The 17927-nt window shown below is 36.8% G+C and overlaps 1 protein-coding gene across 1 annotated transcript; it reads left to right on the plus strand.

Moving 5' to 3' along the window:
* Nucleotides 1-13190: 13190 nt before the first annotated feature.
* FOXR2 (forkhead box R2) lies at nt 13191-15104 on the plus strand. Its single transcript, XM_043457795.1, has one exon. The coding sequence runs from the start codon at nt 13479-13481 to the stop codon at nt 14427-14429; it is 951 nt and encodes a 316-aa protein (XP_043313730.1). The 5' UTR covers nt 13191-13478; the 3' UTR covers nt 14430-15104.
* The last annotated feature ends 2823 nt before the right edge of the window (nt 15105-17927 follow it).

A 17927-nucleotide genomic window follows, 5' to 3' on the forward strand; every position in this document is an offset into this window, starting at 1 on the left:
GGAAGTCGCAGGAGTATTTTCTCTTAAACTCTAGTTATTCATTCTGTCAGGAGCCCCACTTCTGCTCTGCACATTTCTATGCCTATCCCAGTCACACATAGACTTACACTCCTTAACTAGGTCTCTCACCCAATAGGCTCTCTTCTCCCCTTCTTGGTATACCTGAAGGAAACTCCCTGACTAGACCTCGGGGTTACTCACTCCAAAGCTACTCTTTCCATAGATTCAGATCCAGACTGCTACTCCATTATTATTTAACACCCAGTCCCCAGAAAAAACATGTAACTCTCTATCTGCAAGCTGCTACATTCCCATGACCATCTTTGATTCTCTTTGACAGTCAGGTTTCTCTTTTATCCCACTGCATAGGGGTTTTCCTCACTTTTTTTTCAAACATACCCCAAATACTTCAGCCAATTTAGAATCCTTGTTATCAGTATAGCCAAGCACTCCGACCAGTCCCTTCTCATCATTTCAGGCAAGTCTTTGGACAGCTTCATCTACATGAAGTCTTTAATAGGCAGCTTCTCGTTAGCCCCACCCATGCCAAGGATCCTTCTAATCTTATTAGAATGCTTCTAGTCATACCCTCCCAAACCAGGGTCTTTCTCTCTGTGTAAGCAGGTATCTGAGCAGTTACAACTGTACAAAAATTCTTCTCTTCTCTATTGGTTTGCCTTTGACTGTGACAGGATCCTTCCCTACAAACAGTTCTCTATTTACTTCAGTACATACTAGGACCTCTCATATCACAAAGGCAATCCTATGCCTAGCTTTGTCAAAGTAGGGTCTTACTTTTCTGTCAGGAGGTTTCTCATTATGCCTGACTACAGTAAGGGTTTTTCTCCTCTTTATAGGCAATCTATGGACAGCCTTCTGCGCATAAGGGTCCTTTTCATTTTCCAATCAGGCTTTTAGGTAGCCTGCTCACCCTAGGGTCTGTCTCATTTCTATTGGCAGGCTTCCAGTTAGCCCCGCCCACATCTCTTTTCTTTGGTCGGTTTGATTACGTCAGACTCTTCATCCTACAGGAAGACGCATGGAGGGCTTCGCCTTACGAGTGTGTCGCTTAATGAGCATATTCATTTTTTGCATTGGCAGATTTTCAAGCTAGTGCCACGATAGTAATAGGTATTTCTCTTCTCTTCCAAGGCAGTCTTCTGATCAGCTCTGCCACATCAGGGTCCTTATCCCTGCAGGTAGGCGTTTGGTCATCACTACTTACACCTGCGTCCTCTCCTCACTATAGGCAGCGCTCTGGTTACTGTAGCTTACCATAACCTTCTACAACTTGATTATTTTTATTTCAGCAAACAATTCTGGATTGAATACAGTCTTCTTACAGATAACTTATTCTTTGTAAAAGCTGCATAGTATTCCATTGTGTGCTTTTTACCATATTTAATTCACGTATTTCTGTATTAGTGAACATTTAGCTATTTTTCAGCATTCCAAGCAGTATTATGTGGAGCACTCTCTTACATGTGTTTCCTTTAGTACACAAGTATTTTCTAGAGTACACATGTAAAAGTAAAAATTGCTGAATCTTAGGATAGATTGTAAATTTTAATAAACACACAAAATACCATTTAAAACAGCTGTTTCAATTTACATTCCCACAAGTAGTGGATGAGGTATTTCCCACTTTTTTGTCAAAGTTTGATATTATTTTTTAACATTTGCTGAAATGATGGGCATGAATTGGTATCTCATAATTGATTTATTTTTCCCACATTACAGACATGGTTGAAGCTTCCTATATACTCTTCCCTAATCCTTTTCTTGTCTCCATTTGCATAGTTTTGACCTTCTCTACATGTTTTTGAATCTAGATACTTAAAATAGTGTTGTGTTTTGGTTTTTAAAATTTCATTTAAATTATGACATACAGTATATATTCATTTGCAACTTTTCAGTCAAAATTAATTGATATTGTTATGTGTAACTGGTTCATTATTCTAATATTAGAATAATCTATTATGATGATTATACCCAAGTTTATATATTCTTTTTCAAACTGCTATGGACATTTAGGTTGTTACCTATTTTTTGTTTGTTTCATCATTTCATATAGTGCTTTTTCTGTTATGTATTTCTCAGTGTGCACATGTCCAAGACTTTTTCTATAATGTATACCTAAACGTAGATTTCCCAGGTAATAAATTTTAAGTATCTTTGAATTTACTAGATACCGTTAATCTGACAGTGTGTAACATCTTATTTTTGTTTTAGTTTTCATTTCTCTGATTACAAGTGAGGTTGAGCATCTGTTGTGTGTTTATTGACCCTTCAGATTTTGTTTTCTGTGAATGGGACTTTTCATATCCTTTGCCTATTATACTGGATTGTTTGGTTTTTTCTTATTGATATGTCAGAGTTCCTTATATGATCTTGTTTGTGTGTCTCATAAATCTTCCTTCATCCTGTTGTGGCTTGTTTTTAACCATTGTTTATAGTGGTGTGTGGTATGTGTGTGTGTGTACTCATTTTAATTTTTTATGTAATTTATGTGTATTTCCAAGGAATTCTTACCTATTTCACTGACATAAACATATTTATTCCCCTGGATTTTCTTCTTTAAAAAATCTAATTTTGCTTTTCACATTTAGTGTTTTATTTATTAATTCAGCCAGTCAGTACTATTGATCATCTGCTTTGAGCCAGATCCTCTTCTAGGCACTCTTTATTGTAAACAGACAAACACAGAGAAAAATCTTGGTCTTCACTGACCTTATAATTTAAGGGACAGAGACAGACAGTCAACAAAATAAATAATATAATTATATAGCATGTTAAAGAATGATAAATGCTAAAGAGAAAAACAAAAGAGGATTAGAGTGTAATGATGGTGAATTTTGTTTCTGAAGTCTATTCCGTTAATTGGCCTTTCTGTCTTCCCTGTTTTGATAACACAGTCTTAATTTATTATAGCTTTTGTAAGAAGTCTTGGTGTTTGGCAGGGCAGATCTCTTCACTGTATTTTCTTTAATATATCTTAGTTGTTCTTGGCTTTCTGTTCTTCTCTATAATATGAAGATTGCTTTTTGCCTTTAATTTAATGTATCTGATATTAGTATTGCCACACTAATTTTTTCTGTTTTGTTATTATCATTTTTATTTTATATTTTTATATATATTTTGGTGTGGTTTTGTTTTAGATGAAGCTCTTATAAATGGCATATAACTAGATTACAAAAAAACTTGTTATAACAGTCTTGTCTTTGTTAGATGAGGCTAATTTGTTTATAATTATTATGTTTATTGATATATTCTGACTCATTTCTACTTCCTTTTTGTTCATTTTCAGTTTAACGTAAGTGTTTTTAGCTTCTCTATCCCTGATTATTTCTGCTGATCTGGATGCTATAATTTATATTTACATTCACATTGTCCTTACATATCATATATATATGTATTACATATGTATGTACTTGTGTATATATATTATATATATATTAATATATGTTTGCTAGAACATTTTATATATATAAAAGGTTATTTGGTTATTCAGTATTTTTATCCTCTTTGGTTATTCAGTATTTTTATCCTCTTAACTGTGGCACGGGCTTTAGTACACTTGAACTACCCATTTGAACCCCTAATTATTTTGGACAGTTTTAGTTTGCCATTTTAAACAAAAAGTCAGTTATGGTAATTTTATAGTCACATTAGACATAGTTTATCAGTTGCTTTGCTTATCATTGATTCTTTTTCTCTATAATTTCTCTCTGGCTTCATTTCTCTTATTTATAAGATACATTGTTTTCCTGTTTATGTAATGACAGTATGCAGGTGCTTCAGTTCAGTTCAGTTCAGTTCAGTCGCTCAGTTGTGTCCGACTCTTTGTGACCCCATGAATCACAGCACGCCAGGCCTCCCTGCCCATCACCAGCTACCGGAGTTTACTCAAACTCATGTCCATTGAGTCAGTGATGCCATCCAGCCATCTCATCCTCTGTCGTCCTCTTCTCCTCCTGCCCCCCAATCCCTCCCAGCATCAGGGTCTTTTCCAATGAGTCAACTCTTCGCATGAGGTGGCCCAAGTATTGGAGTATTGTATCAAATACCCACCTTTCCTGACACTTTATTCTTGATGTTATGAGGTTTTATTCTCTGTGTCTGGGAGTAGGTTGATTTTTATTTATCTTGCTCAATGGACTTTTGATGTGAGAACTCAGATTTCTTCATATCTGAAAAGTAATTAACGATCTCTCTTCAATTATTGATTCTTTGTTATTCTCAATATTTTTGAACTTTCTATTAGATGAAATAGATGAATTATCTTCCATGTATCTTAACTATTCTTTTGTAATTTTATCTTTTTATTACTACCTGCTGCATGCTTTGTGAGTTCTTTAGTACTGTATCTTCCAGGTCATCAATTTGCTCTTTGGCCATATCCAGTCAAATTTGTCTCATCTATTGCATATTAAAATTTTCAGTGACATTTTTATTTCCAAATTTTTAATTGCTTTCTTTTCATTTCTATCAGTTTCTTTCATTGTATACATTTTTTAATATGTTGGTTCTTTATCTTTTTGAAGTATCCTAAGCATACTTTGTTTTCCAGATCACTCCATAATTTTATTGCTATCTCAAGTGAATTAATGATCTGGCTGTTAATTTTTCTTGTTATTAAATTTATTCATGTGTTTTGGAATTTTGGTTTTCAGTTTCATTTGAATGGAAGATTTTTGTTCTATACCTCTATTTATTAGCCTAATTACCCACCCTTATCATGAAGTTGGTTGGTTGCTTCCTCCCAACTCTTCAGGCTTAAATTCACCACAAATCCCAAAATGATAGTGCCAAATTATGGCCTCATGATGTTACTGAGGATACAATAGGTCCAGGAGATCAAATAGAACCAGTTATGATAGCTAGTAAGCAGCTTGGCTCAGCATCTAGCTACAAAGTTTGGTCTTTAATTGTTTTCTTTCTTAGACCTGTAGTTTGCCAGAGTTTCGCAGAGGTATGTTTTAGCTTCTTTCCACAAGCAGAGGTAGCCTCATCTTAGTCCCAGATTTCTTGTTTCCTTTCCCTCAAAGAGACCAAATTCCTAACATCCAGGTCCTGCTTGATAATCCATAGTCCAGCAAGCCAGTTGCTTCAATTCCACTCATTATTTTGTATTACTGATCTAGTGAGATATTTTTCTTGTATTTGAGCTTGACTATCTTTTATGGTCTGTCTGTCTATACATTTTTATTTATCATTTCTTATATCTTTGGAGCAAAGAGTATGTTACCAAAATATGTGAAATCAGTGTGTTATACTAACCTGGCTACAGCATATATTTCTATATATGTGTGTAGCTATGAGTTGTCCTCTTGAGAATAACAAAAAACAGCTAACATGGTGTGAAACACGTATTGTACTTAAGATCCTTTATGTTCTTCACAAATCACTTAATCATTATTAAAATCCTTTGCGTTAAGAAGAGCTTTGCAGGAAACTATGTGAAACTCATCCCAGGATATAGTTATCTGACAAAGCTGTTATTTGTTTTTATGTTCTGTTTTACCTTGTAGAAAGTTTTCTTCCCCTGCCTAAGCACTTGAAGTTGAACCCTTGGAGAGGAAAACAAACAGTAAGTGGCAATGAACAAGGGACTATTATTTGCTTTCAAAGTATCTCAGAACACTTTGAAAAAATATTCCAAATAAAGAGGTTTTACCTAGTGACTCAGATGGTAAAGAATCTGCCTGCAGTGCAGGAGACCCGGGTTTGATCTCTGGGTCAAGAAGATTCCCCTGGTGGAGGGAATGGCTACCCACTTTAGTATTCTTGCCTAGAGAATTCCATGAGCCGAGGAGCCTGGCAGGCTGTAGTCCATGGAGTCGCAAAAAGTCAGTCATGACTGAGTGACTAACACACTTGCTTCCTCAGGTGCTTTTGAGTTCAGGACTCTCAAAGCTTTAAAATTAAGTAAGGCTCAAAGTTTTGTTGGATTGAGATTTTTAAGCTCAGATTGCAGCTCCCAAACTAATAATTAAAATCCAATCTCAAGACTGCTAATTTAAGTAAGCATTCCATGCATAGTCACTAAAATAAATCTCATTTATTTTTCAATATGATTTCTGTATGATATGTCCATGTTTAAGAACCATATTCTTCTTAAAAATAACATAAATAAAAGTTTGCATTTACAGAACTTATTATATGTCAAACAGTAAAAGTAGGTCTTGATGTACATTATATAGTAATTAATGACACACATTATGTCATTTGATAGTCTCAATAACATCAATAATTTGTTTAGGTAAGATTTTTTTATTATCCTCATTTTATAAATGAGGAAACTGAAGCTCAGTAAGATGTAGCAGATATAAGTTGGTGACTGGATTAACAATGATTTATTTCAGCAGTCTTCTACAGTTTGCTTTATGGACAAGCCCAACTACTTGAAACATAAAATGCCCAAAGTTGAACTCCATTGTTTTGGTTCATATGAGAACAGTGAGGATGTCTCCAGGAGCTTGAAAAGTCAATCTGATTGATAAGAGTGTGAAGCTAATAAAAATAATGTTAAAATAATAAAATCTTTTATTTGTTTTTTTTTTGCTACTATTTGTACTGTGGAATATTTGCTACTATTTGTACTGTGTTTACTGCTCAATTTTATTAATTTCAAATAACTAGTAAAACTTTTAAAAACTTTTTTTAAAACTAATTTTTAATTGACCATCTAAATATTGATTGTCAATTTGATTAATTAAATTTCCTAAAAGTTTTAAAATGCAATTACAAATTTAGCACTGTTTTTTTAAAAACACTTCAGTTTGAATAGCATTTTAAACCTACATATATACAGTGGTTACAGATATATTCGTGATCTTGCATTTAAGCCTGTTCTAAAATACGAACACCGTGAGTTTAATTTGTTTCCTCTTTATTGCTGCCCTTACATTTTTCCTTTTTTAGGTTGTTATAATCATTTTGATCTTTTCCTAGAATTTCACTCTTTTACATTTTCCTAGGATTTTAATAACCTTACTGAACTGAGAGGAAAAAAGAAATACCATCTCAGACAAGCTGAGGTAACAGAATATCTGCTATCAACTAATTGATTCTTTGGGGGAATTATAGGACATGATTGAATAGTTAAAGGCAATTTTAACCATGTGGTATTGGCTAAGATCCTCTTAAGAATGATGTTTTATTTGATATTTCACACTACATCTCTGTCATGTAGAGTTATTTAGGGGTTGACTTGTCTTTAACAAAATGAAGCATTCTGTAATGTCTGCATGTTGGAAGTACCCATTATTCTGTCTTTTTTGCTGTTTATATCTGGGTTGTTACTACTATTAAGGCTTATATTTTTTATTTGTATTTTATTATAATTAGTAAGTCTTTTTAGTGGCCCATCTCCTAGGAGATGAGGGGTTGAGTCTTCCTAGATAGTTCTCTTATTTACATTATATCATTAATCATCTTGGAATACCCTATTGGACCTATTATTATGTTTGACCATTAGGGCTAATCTGTTTTACCAGTTCTTGGTATACGTAACTGCTTGCCTATGTGTGAATTTTTTTTAAAAAGTTGCTGTTTCTAAAAAAAAAGAAAAGAAAAAAAAAGTTGCTGTTTCTGATAGGATATACTTTGTGGCCAAATGGTGACTGGATGACTCTTCTGTATGAATTAGGAAGAGGTACTTCGTACAGATTTACACAGCCCCAGGATCAGGTTGCATGGTTTGAAAACCAGCCCAGGCAGCATACAAACGCAATAGCCATTGGTATGTACCTATTTTCCTAGAACAACATATGGTTTACTCATTGTTTCTCATGTATTCTTTCCTGTCTACCCTCCAACAGAAACAAGTACATATCTATACTTTAAAAATAGACATATTCTTAAAATGAAAAAAAAAAAAACATGTTTAAGAAATTTAAGAATTTTTAATGTTTAAGAATTTAAGAATTCTTATGTAAAAGCAAGAAAAAGTAAATAGCCTATGGCATTTACTATTGTTTTTTAAATAACAATTAAGTTCTTTAAAAAATTTGGATATCATTATGTACTCATAGCCCTTTAAAGACTAAACCAGTTTAATTAATCATATGTGTGCATCAAAAAGTCACAGTTTGGTAGCAGAATACCATGTAAATTGACTATCCATCCTTTTAACACTGCCTCTGATGTGCTTGAAAGCATTCTTGTTTGTAACAAGAGGATTTATTTATGAGACATATCTGATTTTTTTCCTGCCCCAAAACCTGTATCAACTACCTTCTTTAATAGTTCTTTTAGTGGAGACTTCAGTCTGAATGCAGGAATGCTTTTGAAAATTGATGGCAGACAAAAATGCTAGTTCCACCACTGCTATTACTGGGCCATTAATGTATGTGTCTGTGTCTCTGTGTCTGTGTATGTGTGTGTGCCCTATTTTGCTTATGATGCAGTTTCATCAGTCGCTAACTATATTAACATTTGAGGTGGGTAGGAGCTTAGAAACCAGGATACTCACATGACTGTTAACTATTTTTTAGAGCATATGCAAAATGCTCTGACCTCTTTTTTTGGAACACAGTTAAGGAAAACAAGGTACCAAGTTCTTGGTTAGCATGTGCTAGCCTGTTCCTAATGTATCTACCCATGGGTAGCGTATATTTTTAAGTCTTAGCTCAAGCAACTCCTCCTATGGAGCGCTCTTCTGATTCCTATCATTAAAGTTGGGTTTTCCCTCTCTATGCTCTCCTAACACAGTGTCTAGCACTCATCACACTGTTTTAATTTTCTCTTTACTTGTCTGTCTTCCTATATTTAGCTGCAATATTCTCTTGAGTTGTGTCTTATTCATCTGCTAGACATATTGTATACTTCTTGTTACATGGTAGATGTTCAATTACCTACACATTAAATATTTTAAAGAGGCTTAAAGAAATAAAATACACAGGGATGACCTGGTTTAACTAGCCAATCCCTAAAGATCGGACTGTGCTCCCTGGTGAAGATGGAAGAGAAATTCTACAACACTAGAGTCCCTACTTATGGAATAAAGAACTGCTGAGAGTTAAAATGCTGCCACACTCTTTTGTCATAAAAAGCTGAATATTTCAGGATTAGTCCCCTGCCTTTCCCTGGTCAATTTGCAATTGGAAAGGTGAGCCATTAATTCCCTTTTGGGAGGTGGAAGCAGCATTTTATTAGAGATAACGTCCTTGAAATTCTTTGCAGAGTTCCAAAGAATAGCAAGGAGAGATAAGAAAGCCTTTCTCAGTGATCAGTGCAAAGAAATAGAGGAAACAATAGAATGGGAAAGACTAGAGATCTCTTCAAGAAAATTAGAGATACAAAGGGAACATTTCATGCAAAGATGGGCACAAAAAAGGACAGAAATGGTATGGACCTAACAGAAGCAGAAGATGTTAAGAAGAGGTGGCAAGAATACACCGGAGAACTATACAAAAAGAAAGATTTTCACAACCAGATGACCACAATGTGTGATCACTCACCTAGAGCCAGACATCCTGGAATGTGAAGTCAAGTGGGCCTTAGGAAGCATCACTGCGAACAAAGCTACTGGAGGTGATGGAATTCTAGCTGAGTTGTATCAAATCCTAAAAGATGATGCTGTTAAAAAAAATGATGATGCTGTTAACACCAATATGCAACAAGACTCAATAAGCCAGCAAGTTTAGAAAACTCAGCAGTGGCCACAAGATTGGAAAAAAGTCAGTTTTCATTCCAATCCCAAAGAAAGGCAATGCCAAAGAATGTTAAAACTACTGCACAATTGCACTCATCTCACATGCTAGCAAAGTAATGCTCAAAATTCTCCAAGCCAAGCATCAACAGTATGTGAACCTAGAACTTTCAGATGTTCAAGCTGGATTTAGAAAAGGCAGAGGAACCAGAGATCAAATTCCCAACATCTGTTGGATCATCGAAAAAACAAGAGAATTCCAGAAAACATCTACTTCTGCTTTACTGACTATGCCAAAGCCTTTAACTGTGTGGATCACAACAAACTGGAAAATTCTGAAAGAGATAGGAATACTGATCACCTTACCTGCCTCCTGAGAAATCTGTATGCAGGTCAAGAAGCACCAGTTAGAACTGGACATGGAACAACAAACTGGTTCCAAATTGGGAAAGGAGTATGTCAAGGCTGTATATGGTCACCCTGTTTATTTAACTTCTATGCAGAGTACACCATGCAAAATGCTGGGCTGGATGAAGCACAAGCTGGAATCAAAATTTCTGGGAGAAATATCAATAACCTCAGATATGCAGATGACACCACCCTTATGGTAGAAAGCAAAAAAGAGCTAAAGAGCCTCTTGATGAAAGTGAAAGAGGAGAGTGAAAAAGCTGGCTTAAAACTCAGGATTCAAAAAACTATGATCATGGCATCCGATCCCATCACTTCATGGCAAATAGATGGGAAAACAATGGAATAATAAAGTGACAATAAAACTAGTACAGCCACTATGGAAAACAGTGTGGAGACTTCTTAAAAAACTGGAAATAGAACTGCCATATGACCCAGCAATCCCACTTCTGGGCATACACACTGAGGAAACCAGATCTGAAAGAGACACGTGCACCCCAATGTTCATAGCAGCACTGTTTATAATAGCCAGGACATGGAAGCAACCTAGATGCCCATCAGCAGATGAATGGATAAGGAAGCTGTGGTACATATACACCATGGAATATTACTCAGCCATTAAAAAGAATTCATTTGAATCAGTCCTAATGAGATGGATGAAGCTGGAGCCCATTATACAGAGTGAAGTAAGCCAGAAAGATAAAGAACATTACAGCATACTAACACATATATATGGAATTTAGAAAGATGGTAACGATAACCCTATATGCAAAACAGAAAAAGAGACACAGAAATACAGAACAGACTTTTGAACTCTGTGGGAGAAGGTGAGGGTGGGATGTTTCAAAAGAACAGCATGTATACTAGCTATGGTGAAACAGATCACCAGCCCAGGTGGGATGCATGAGACAAGTGCTCGGGCCTGGTGCACTGGGAAGACCCAGAGGAATCGGGTGGAGAGGGAGGTGGGAGGGGGGATCGGGATTGGGAATACATGTAAATCCATGGCTGATTCATATCAATGTATGACAAAACCCACTGGAAAAAAATAAATAAAAAAAAAAAATAAAGTGACAATAAAATAAAGTGACAGACTATTTTCTTGGACTCCAAAATCACTGTAGATGGTGATTGCAACCATAAAATTTAAAGATGCTTGCTCCTTGGAAGAAAAACTATGACCAACCTAGACAGCATGTTAAAAAGCAGAGACATTACTTTACCAACAAAGGTCCGCTTAGTCAAAGCTATGGTTTTTCCAGTAGTCATGTATGGATGTGAGCGTTGGACTACAAAGAAAGCTGAGTGATGAAGAGTTGATGCTTTTGAACTCTGGTGTTGGAGAAGACTCTTGAGAGTCTCTTGGACTGCAAGGAGATCAAATCAGTCAATCAATTGCAAAGGAAATTGGTCCTGAACATTCATTGGAAGGACTGATGCTGAAGGTCAATACTTTGGCCACCTGATGCAAAGAACTGACTCATTGGAAAACATCCTGATGCTGGTAAAGATTGAAAACAGGAGGAGAAGGGGATGACAGAGGATGAGATGGTTGGATGGCATCACTGACTCGATGGACATGAGTTTGAGCAAGCTCCAGGAATTGGTAATGGACAGGGAAGCCTGGCATGCTGCAGTTCAGGGGTCACAAAGAGTTGGACACAAATGAGCAACTGAATTGAACTGAACTGAATATCTTTGCATCTTAAAAGATGAGTAGGGATCAGTCAAGCCGAGGCGATTGGGAGTAGACCATTCCAAGTAGAGCTGGCAACTAGAGCCAAGAGCCATACACAAAAGATAGGGAGGAGGTATGAAAATCCCAGAAGTTCATTGTTTCTGGGAGGTGACTATGAAGCAAAGAAGCTGAAGTGATAGATTAGCCTGTAAAGGTAAACAGAAATAGGATTCTGGATGGCCTTTTTTTTGCTGCATTAAGTCATAGATTTTGTGTTGGTGTAGAGAAACAGAAGAGATTATAGTATAGTGCGCAAAAACTCTCTCAGGCTGCCTGGATTTGAAACTCAACTCTGATGTTTACTGATTATCTGACTTAAGCTTTTAAAAAAAAATCTTGTTTCCTTTAGGAAGGGATAATAACAAAAGCATGTATTTCATAGGATTGTTTTGAGGATTAATGAGTTAAACCACATATAGTGCTTACAGCATTCAGTAAGTATTAACAGTTGATGTTATTATTATTAACTTTTACATTTATACAGTAGAAAGATCACTCTGTCTGTATGGATGATGATTTAGGATAGAATAGGACAAGAATGGGGAGGAAACAATAGGGGTTTAGTTTGTCCCCTCAAGAGCTCCTGTTGACATTTGCTGGATATTTTTGAGGTATAGTTTTCTGTAATGATTTTAATGAAATCACATACTATAGAGATGGATTTTGTGAAGACTCAATTAAATAAAACCTTCCCATTTTGTTTTTCCTAAGAATGCCCGTGGGATGAACTTACTGGGAAGTCAAACTCTGGAGCTTTCAGAAACTTGCATTCCATAGCTAAACTTTGAGCATACTGTTTAGTTTAGAACTCAGTTTCTGAGAAGGTGCCCTGAGATAAGGAAGCTGTTTCCCAGAATAAGACTGAAAATAGCACAGTTTATTTCTAGTATGGATTTGAGGCTAACAGTTTATCTTCTGATAGATTCCATCTTACTCTAAAAACTCAGGTTACATATATTGCTGCTTCTTTTATATAGTATTTTGAATATGATTGAGGCAGTGGGTATAATGAAAGGGTCAGAAGATCTGGGCTGTGGACCTAGCTCTGCTACTTACTTAGATATGTAGTCTTAATTATTACTTAGATTTCAGTTCCCTTATCTGTAATATGAGATGAATAATACCCACTGTGTTATCTTACAGGACCGTCATGAGAATCCGTTGAGATCATCTATGTGAAATCACTTGACAAAAGGCACTTTAAAAAATGAAATGATTTTTTGAAACATTTAAGAATGACTCAAAATATAATGTGAGACATGTACATGTTTGTTCCTTCATTAAATGAACTCAGCAAGAGTTGAAAGATATGCCAGACTTGCACCTGTTATACAAGTCACCTTAGTTTGCACATAGTTCAAAATTTATAGCTCCTCACATGGGGACTCTGTGCTTCCAATGAAAACTCAGGAATTCTACCTTGAACTTTTTTCCTGCTGAAAAGTTCTTCTTAGTTACTTGTTTGTTTTGAGTTCCATTCCAGAACATTGTGGTTTCTCCAAGTTTAACAATTAATCAGTGAGGCATTGGTGCCCCCCTTTCTGGTATATTTACCTTCTGATAAACTCTAGATGAGATATACTGTATCAAAACTGGTGCCTCAACAAAGGCTTTGAAAAGTGCCTCAGAGATCTCTGTCCTTTTAGAAATCTCTCTCCACCCACCTCTCCACTAAAGATGGACCTAAAACTAAAAAATCCTGAGTTCTGGTACAGTTTCCATGGCCAGATCCCAGGGCTGCTGGACTGGGACATGGGAAATGAGTTCTTCCTTTCTTGCACCACAGACCAGTGCCCCTTAGTTGAGCAGAACCTTGCCAGATACAGACTTCAAGTAATGGAGACTCCAAAAGTACCTCAGGAGAGGGAATCCAGTCCTGGGAAAGAGCGTCCTAACTCTGAACCCAACCTGTGGATGTGGGTGAATCCCAACATTGCATGCTCCCTTGGCAGCCGGGGGACCCCAGAGCCCAGTAAGAAAAAGGATCTTGCACGCATACGCGTTTCTCCTCAGCTACTCGCAAAAGATGAAGTATCTAAATGCCCAGAGGCCACAGTGATGCAGTCTCTGCCATCTTCCTCCAGCAAGCAATCTCCCCTACAGAAGCAGATCACCTCTTCCTCCAGTGACAGGGAGCTCACAGGAGAGGAGACCAAGGAAAAAGATAGCAACTCCTCTGTGGCCCACCAGTCCCCAAACAAAAAGGAGTGCTTCCAGAGCCAGAAGCTATGGCAAGGCAACAGCCAGGAGAGGAAGTCCTGGCCTCGTCCCCCCCTCAATTACAGTCACTTAATTGCTCTGGCACTTAGAAACAGCCCTCCCTGTGGCCTCAATGTGCAAGAGATCTACAGTTTCACCCAACAGCATTTCCCCTTTTTCTGGACAGCTCCAGATGGATGGAAGAATACCATCCGCCACAACCTCTGCTTCCTGGACAGCTTTGAGAAGGCGCCAGTCAGCCTTCAGGATGGGGCCAGTGCAAGGCCAAGGTCTGGCCTCTGGAGGCTTACTGAGGAGGGACACCGCCGCTTTCAGGAGGAGACTCGTGCCTTAGCTTCTGCTAGAAGAGAGAGTATTCAACAGTGCATGAGCCATCCAGATGTTATGACTTCCCTCTTTGATCTTTGAACAACCACTGCTCCCTTTCTAGAACACTGCCATCCTTTCTGTGGCTGCCTATGCACTGATTGGCCCTCATTAATCCCTAAGCCTACTTGGCCTGGTAGGTGCCAAGCCTGTATTTAACTACTGCTGCAAGAATGGTATTAAATAAAGTGAGAGGTGGATACAGAGGAGGAGGCAAAAGCTTAGAAAGTTGTGTAAGGGCAGTGGCAGTTGTTCTGCATTTTGAGCACAAGGAAATCTTAGGAAAAACAGCATGGAAGTTAAGGAGAGAAGAGCATATTAAATGAGAAAAGGAATTCTGTTTCCTGGAGAGTATTCTCACACATGAAAACAAATGGTGGAGTATAAAACATCAAATTCAAGATGGAGCCAGACCTTTAAGTCTCAGGTGCAATGTGAAGATATATAAGCATAAAGAGAACTGGTTTTGATGTTTAAAGCCTGAAGATTCAAATGTTCCCCTTCTACCATTCATCAGCTACATCTACTTTGTCAGTGAACCATTTTACCCTTCAGAGCCTTTTTCCTCTTTTCGATCCTGGACTTCTCAGCCTTGTTCTGTTGCCATCCACCTGCAGTACTGAAAAAGAATTCCAAGCAGATACTTTTTTACTTTGGATATTGAAAGTCCTTGAATTGAGCTTGTATTAACCCCAAGCCTTTTGATGACAAAACTCTGCTTTCAGTTGTCAAACCTTATTGTGGATGGGTGTCAAGGTCCATCTGAGATTCTGAGTTCAGTGGGAGACAGACATATAAATAGATATTTGTAATATAAATATAATGAAATAGATGTACAAGGTTGCCATGGAAATGGGGAGATATTTTTTTCCTAGGAAAGGCATTTTAAAGAAAATACATTTTGAGCTAGTTTTGAAGAATAAACAAGGATTTTATGGGCATATAAACTACAGAAAACACATTACAAAAAAATATGACAGAAGAAACAGTATGAGCAAAGAAAATGTAGTGTTTGGGGGAATGGTAGGAAGTTCAGCACAGCTTAGCTGTATTAGGGCCAAGAGTTACAAGAAAGGTGGGCAAGAGGCCTTTCCTTTATTACTTCAGTGTTTGTCGTGTGGGCCATTAGGAACTAGGAGGCACAAGTGGTGTTTACTTAAAATAAAAATAAATAATAATAAACACTTCAGCATTTGTTTTTCTAATTTCAAAATTCATTTTAATATCATTTCCATACAAATAGTTTCCTTTATCAGATTTAAGCATTTCTTTCTGCCATTTATATTAATATATTGTTAAAGAAATATCCAGAGGAAAATATATTACATTTTAAGTATGTATTTAGGTGCAAAACTTTCAATAATGGGGATACAAAAATGCCTGTAATACATAAAAGCAATAAGTTTAAGAGTTGTAGATCAGTTGAAACCTTTACATTTTTGTGATGGTCTATTATATCTCATATAAAACTATATTAAGATAGAGTTGCAAACAACATTCAAACAATTTTCTTTGAAAAAATAATTTTAGCTGCTACTTCTGTATCATTGCTGCTGCTGCTAAGTTGCTTCAGTCTTCAGTCGTGTCCGACCCTGCGCGACCACATAGGCAGCAGCCCACCAGGCTCCTCCGTCCCTGGGATTCTTCAGGCAAGAATACTGGAGTGGGTTGCCATTTCCTTCTCCAATGCGTGAAAGTGAAGTCGCTCAGTCGTGTCTGACTCTTTGCAACCCCATGGACTGCAGCCTACCAGGCTCCTCGTCCATGGGATTCTCCGGGCAGGAGTACTGGAGTGGGTTGCCATTGCCTTCTCCTCTGTTATCATTAGGCGATGTTAACAGAATACCTTGGAACTAATAAAATATTCTGGCTATAAGTGTTCAGCATTTGATTCTCTTTTTTTCAAAATTAACACATAAGTAAAACAACCTGTTGTGAAATTAACAAGAATAATTTTATCACACTCTGTTTTGAATAATTTTAATGTCTACTTCTTAATTTTTCCAAACAATGCAGTTTCATTTTCAGAACTGAATTTGAATTTTGTCCTGCAAATTGGCATCTTTAGGCTTTGAAGCACTCTATTCCATTTTTCCTGAACCTTCTTTCTGCTCTAGTTGGAAAAAGCAGTGGCTGGCATGACACTTCACTTCTTCAGTTATCTTAGATGATTCAGATCAAGGCAAATCTTCCTTTTTTTTTTTCGTAATGGGTGGAGAGGGAGGTGGGAGGAGGGATCGGGATGGGGAATACGTGTAAATCTATGGCTGATTCATATCAATGTATGACAAATCTTCCTTTGAAAGACTATCTTGCTCCTGCTTTTCCTCTTCACCACTATCATGATACTTAAAGCGACCTTCATGGTTACTGCTTTCCAGAGGTCATCCTTTTTCACTGATGCCAGCTGCAGTGCTTGCACTGCTATAACTATTCTTTCCTTTGGGAGGCTTCAAAGTCAGTTCTGGGAAAGCAGGGTGATATTCACCATTCACCACATAAAGGAAAACTTTGTTAATGTCGGTAGGTGCTTTGGTATTTATCGTATCTGGCATATAGTTAATACAGATATTATTTCCCTTTTGTTTGCTTGCCACTGCCTTCTCACTGAGTTTATGGTATTTTTTTCTGTATTTATTTGAACCCAAACTTTCAGGCTAAGCAGAACGAGAAAAATACATGGATGGCACAGGATTATATTAATTTATTTATGTCATAATCCCTTGATCCTGCACCTTGCATTTGTGGCCTCAACTTGAGAGCTATCTGAATAAGAAATTTGGTTATTTTTGGTAATATCTACATGCTTCTTTCCTCTGCCATTCTTCTTTGAAGAGATTTCATTCTCTTCATCTTTAAACACAGTGTGAGAATTTCTATCAAACATACGTATTAAATCTCCCTTTCTCTAATTCTTTAAGAACTCACAGTTCTTCTGTATCAGTAGGCAAACTATCTTTTAACTGTTATCCTTTCTGCTAAATATCCTTTCTTCAAAATTGGATAGAGGGTTAGAAAGAGGGTCAGTTTGAAGGATGCTAATAATCAATTTTCCCCAATTCCTGTGTCACTTTTAGAATCTTTTTCTGGAAAAGATTTCACCTGCTGGTCACCAATTTCAGGAAATTCTTCTGTAATTATGTATTTGAAATAGAAATTCATATTTTCTTGAAATGATATAATTCTTGCCTAGCCTTTTTTTTTTAACTGATAATGAGTCAAGCATATAGCTTGCTTTGTAGAGCACTTGTAAGTTATCTAAAAGTGCAAGTTACTTCAGTAGCAGAGATACATCTTCTTGCAATGAAAGCAAGAGGACAAAATGGTATGGTAGTATTGTAAAGTCAGTCTAAATATGAGATCTTTATCAAAGGACATCAAAATTGCCTAATAGGACTTTCTGCCAAAGCTGGCTTCTTTCTGCAGATTTAAGGAGTTCCCTTTCCAGATGTTTGAATACTGTCTCCTCTGGGAAAGTGACAGAGGTGGCAAAGACAGCTACAGGGACCAAAAGGCTGATGACAGTGGGTTCCAGGACCA

This window comes from Cervus canadensis, chromosome X, assembly GCF_019320065.1.
Source record: "Cervus canadensis isolate Bull #8, Minnesota chromosome X, ASM1932006v1, whole genome shotgun sequence".
NCBI lineage: Eukaryota > Metazoa > Chordata > Mammalia > Artiodactyla > Cervidae > Cervus > Cervus canadensis.

Bases quoted from the DNA above. Each gene is read 5' to 3' on its own strand.
- FOXR2 (XM_043457795.1), top strand. From the start codon at position 13,479: ATGGACCTAAAACTAAAAAATCCTGAGTTCTGGTACAGTTTCCATGGC.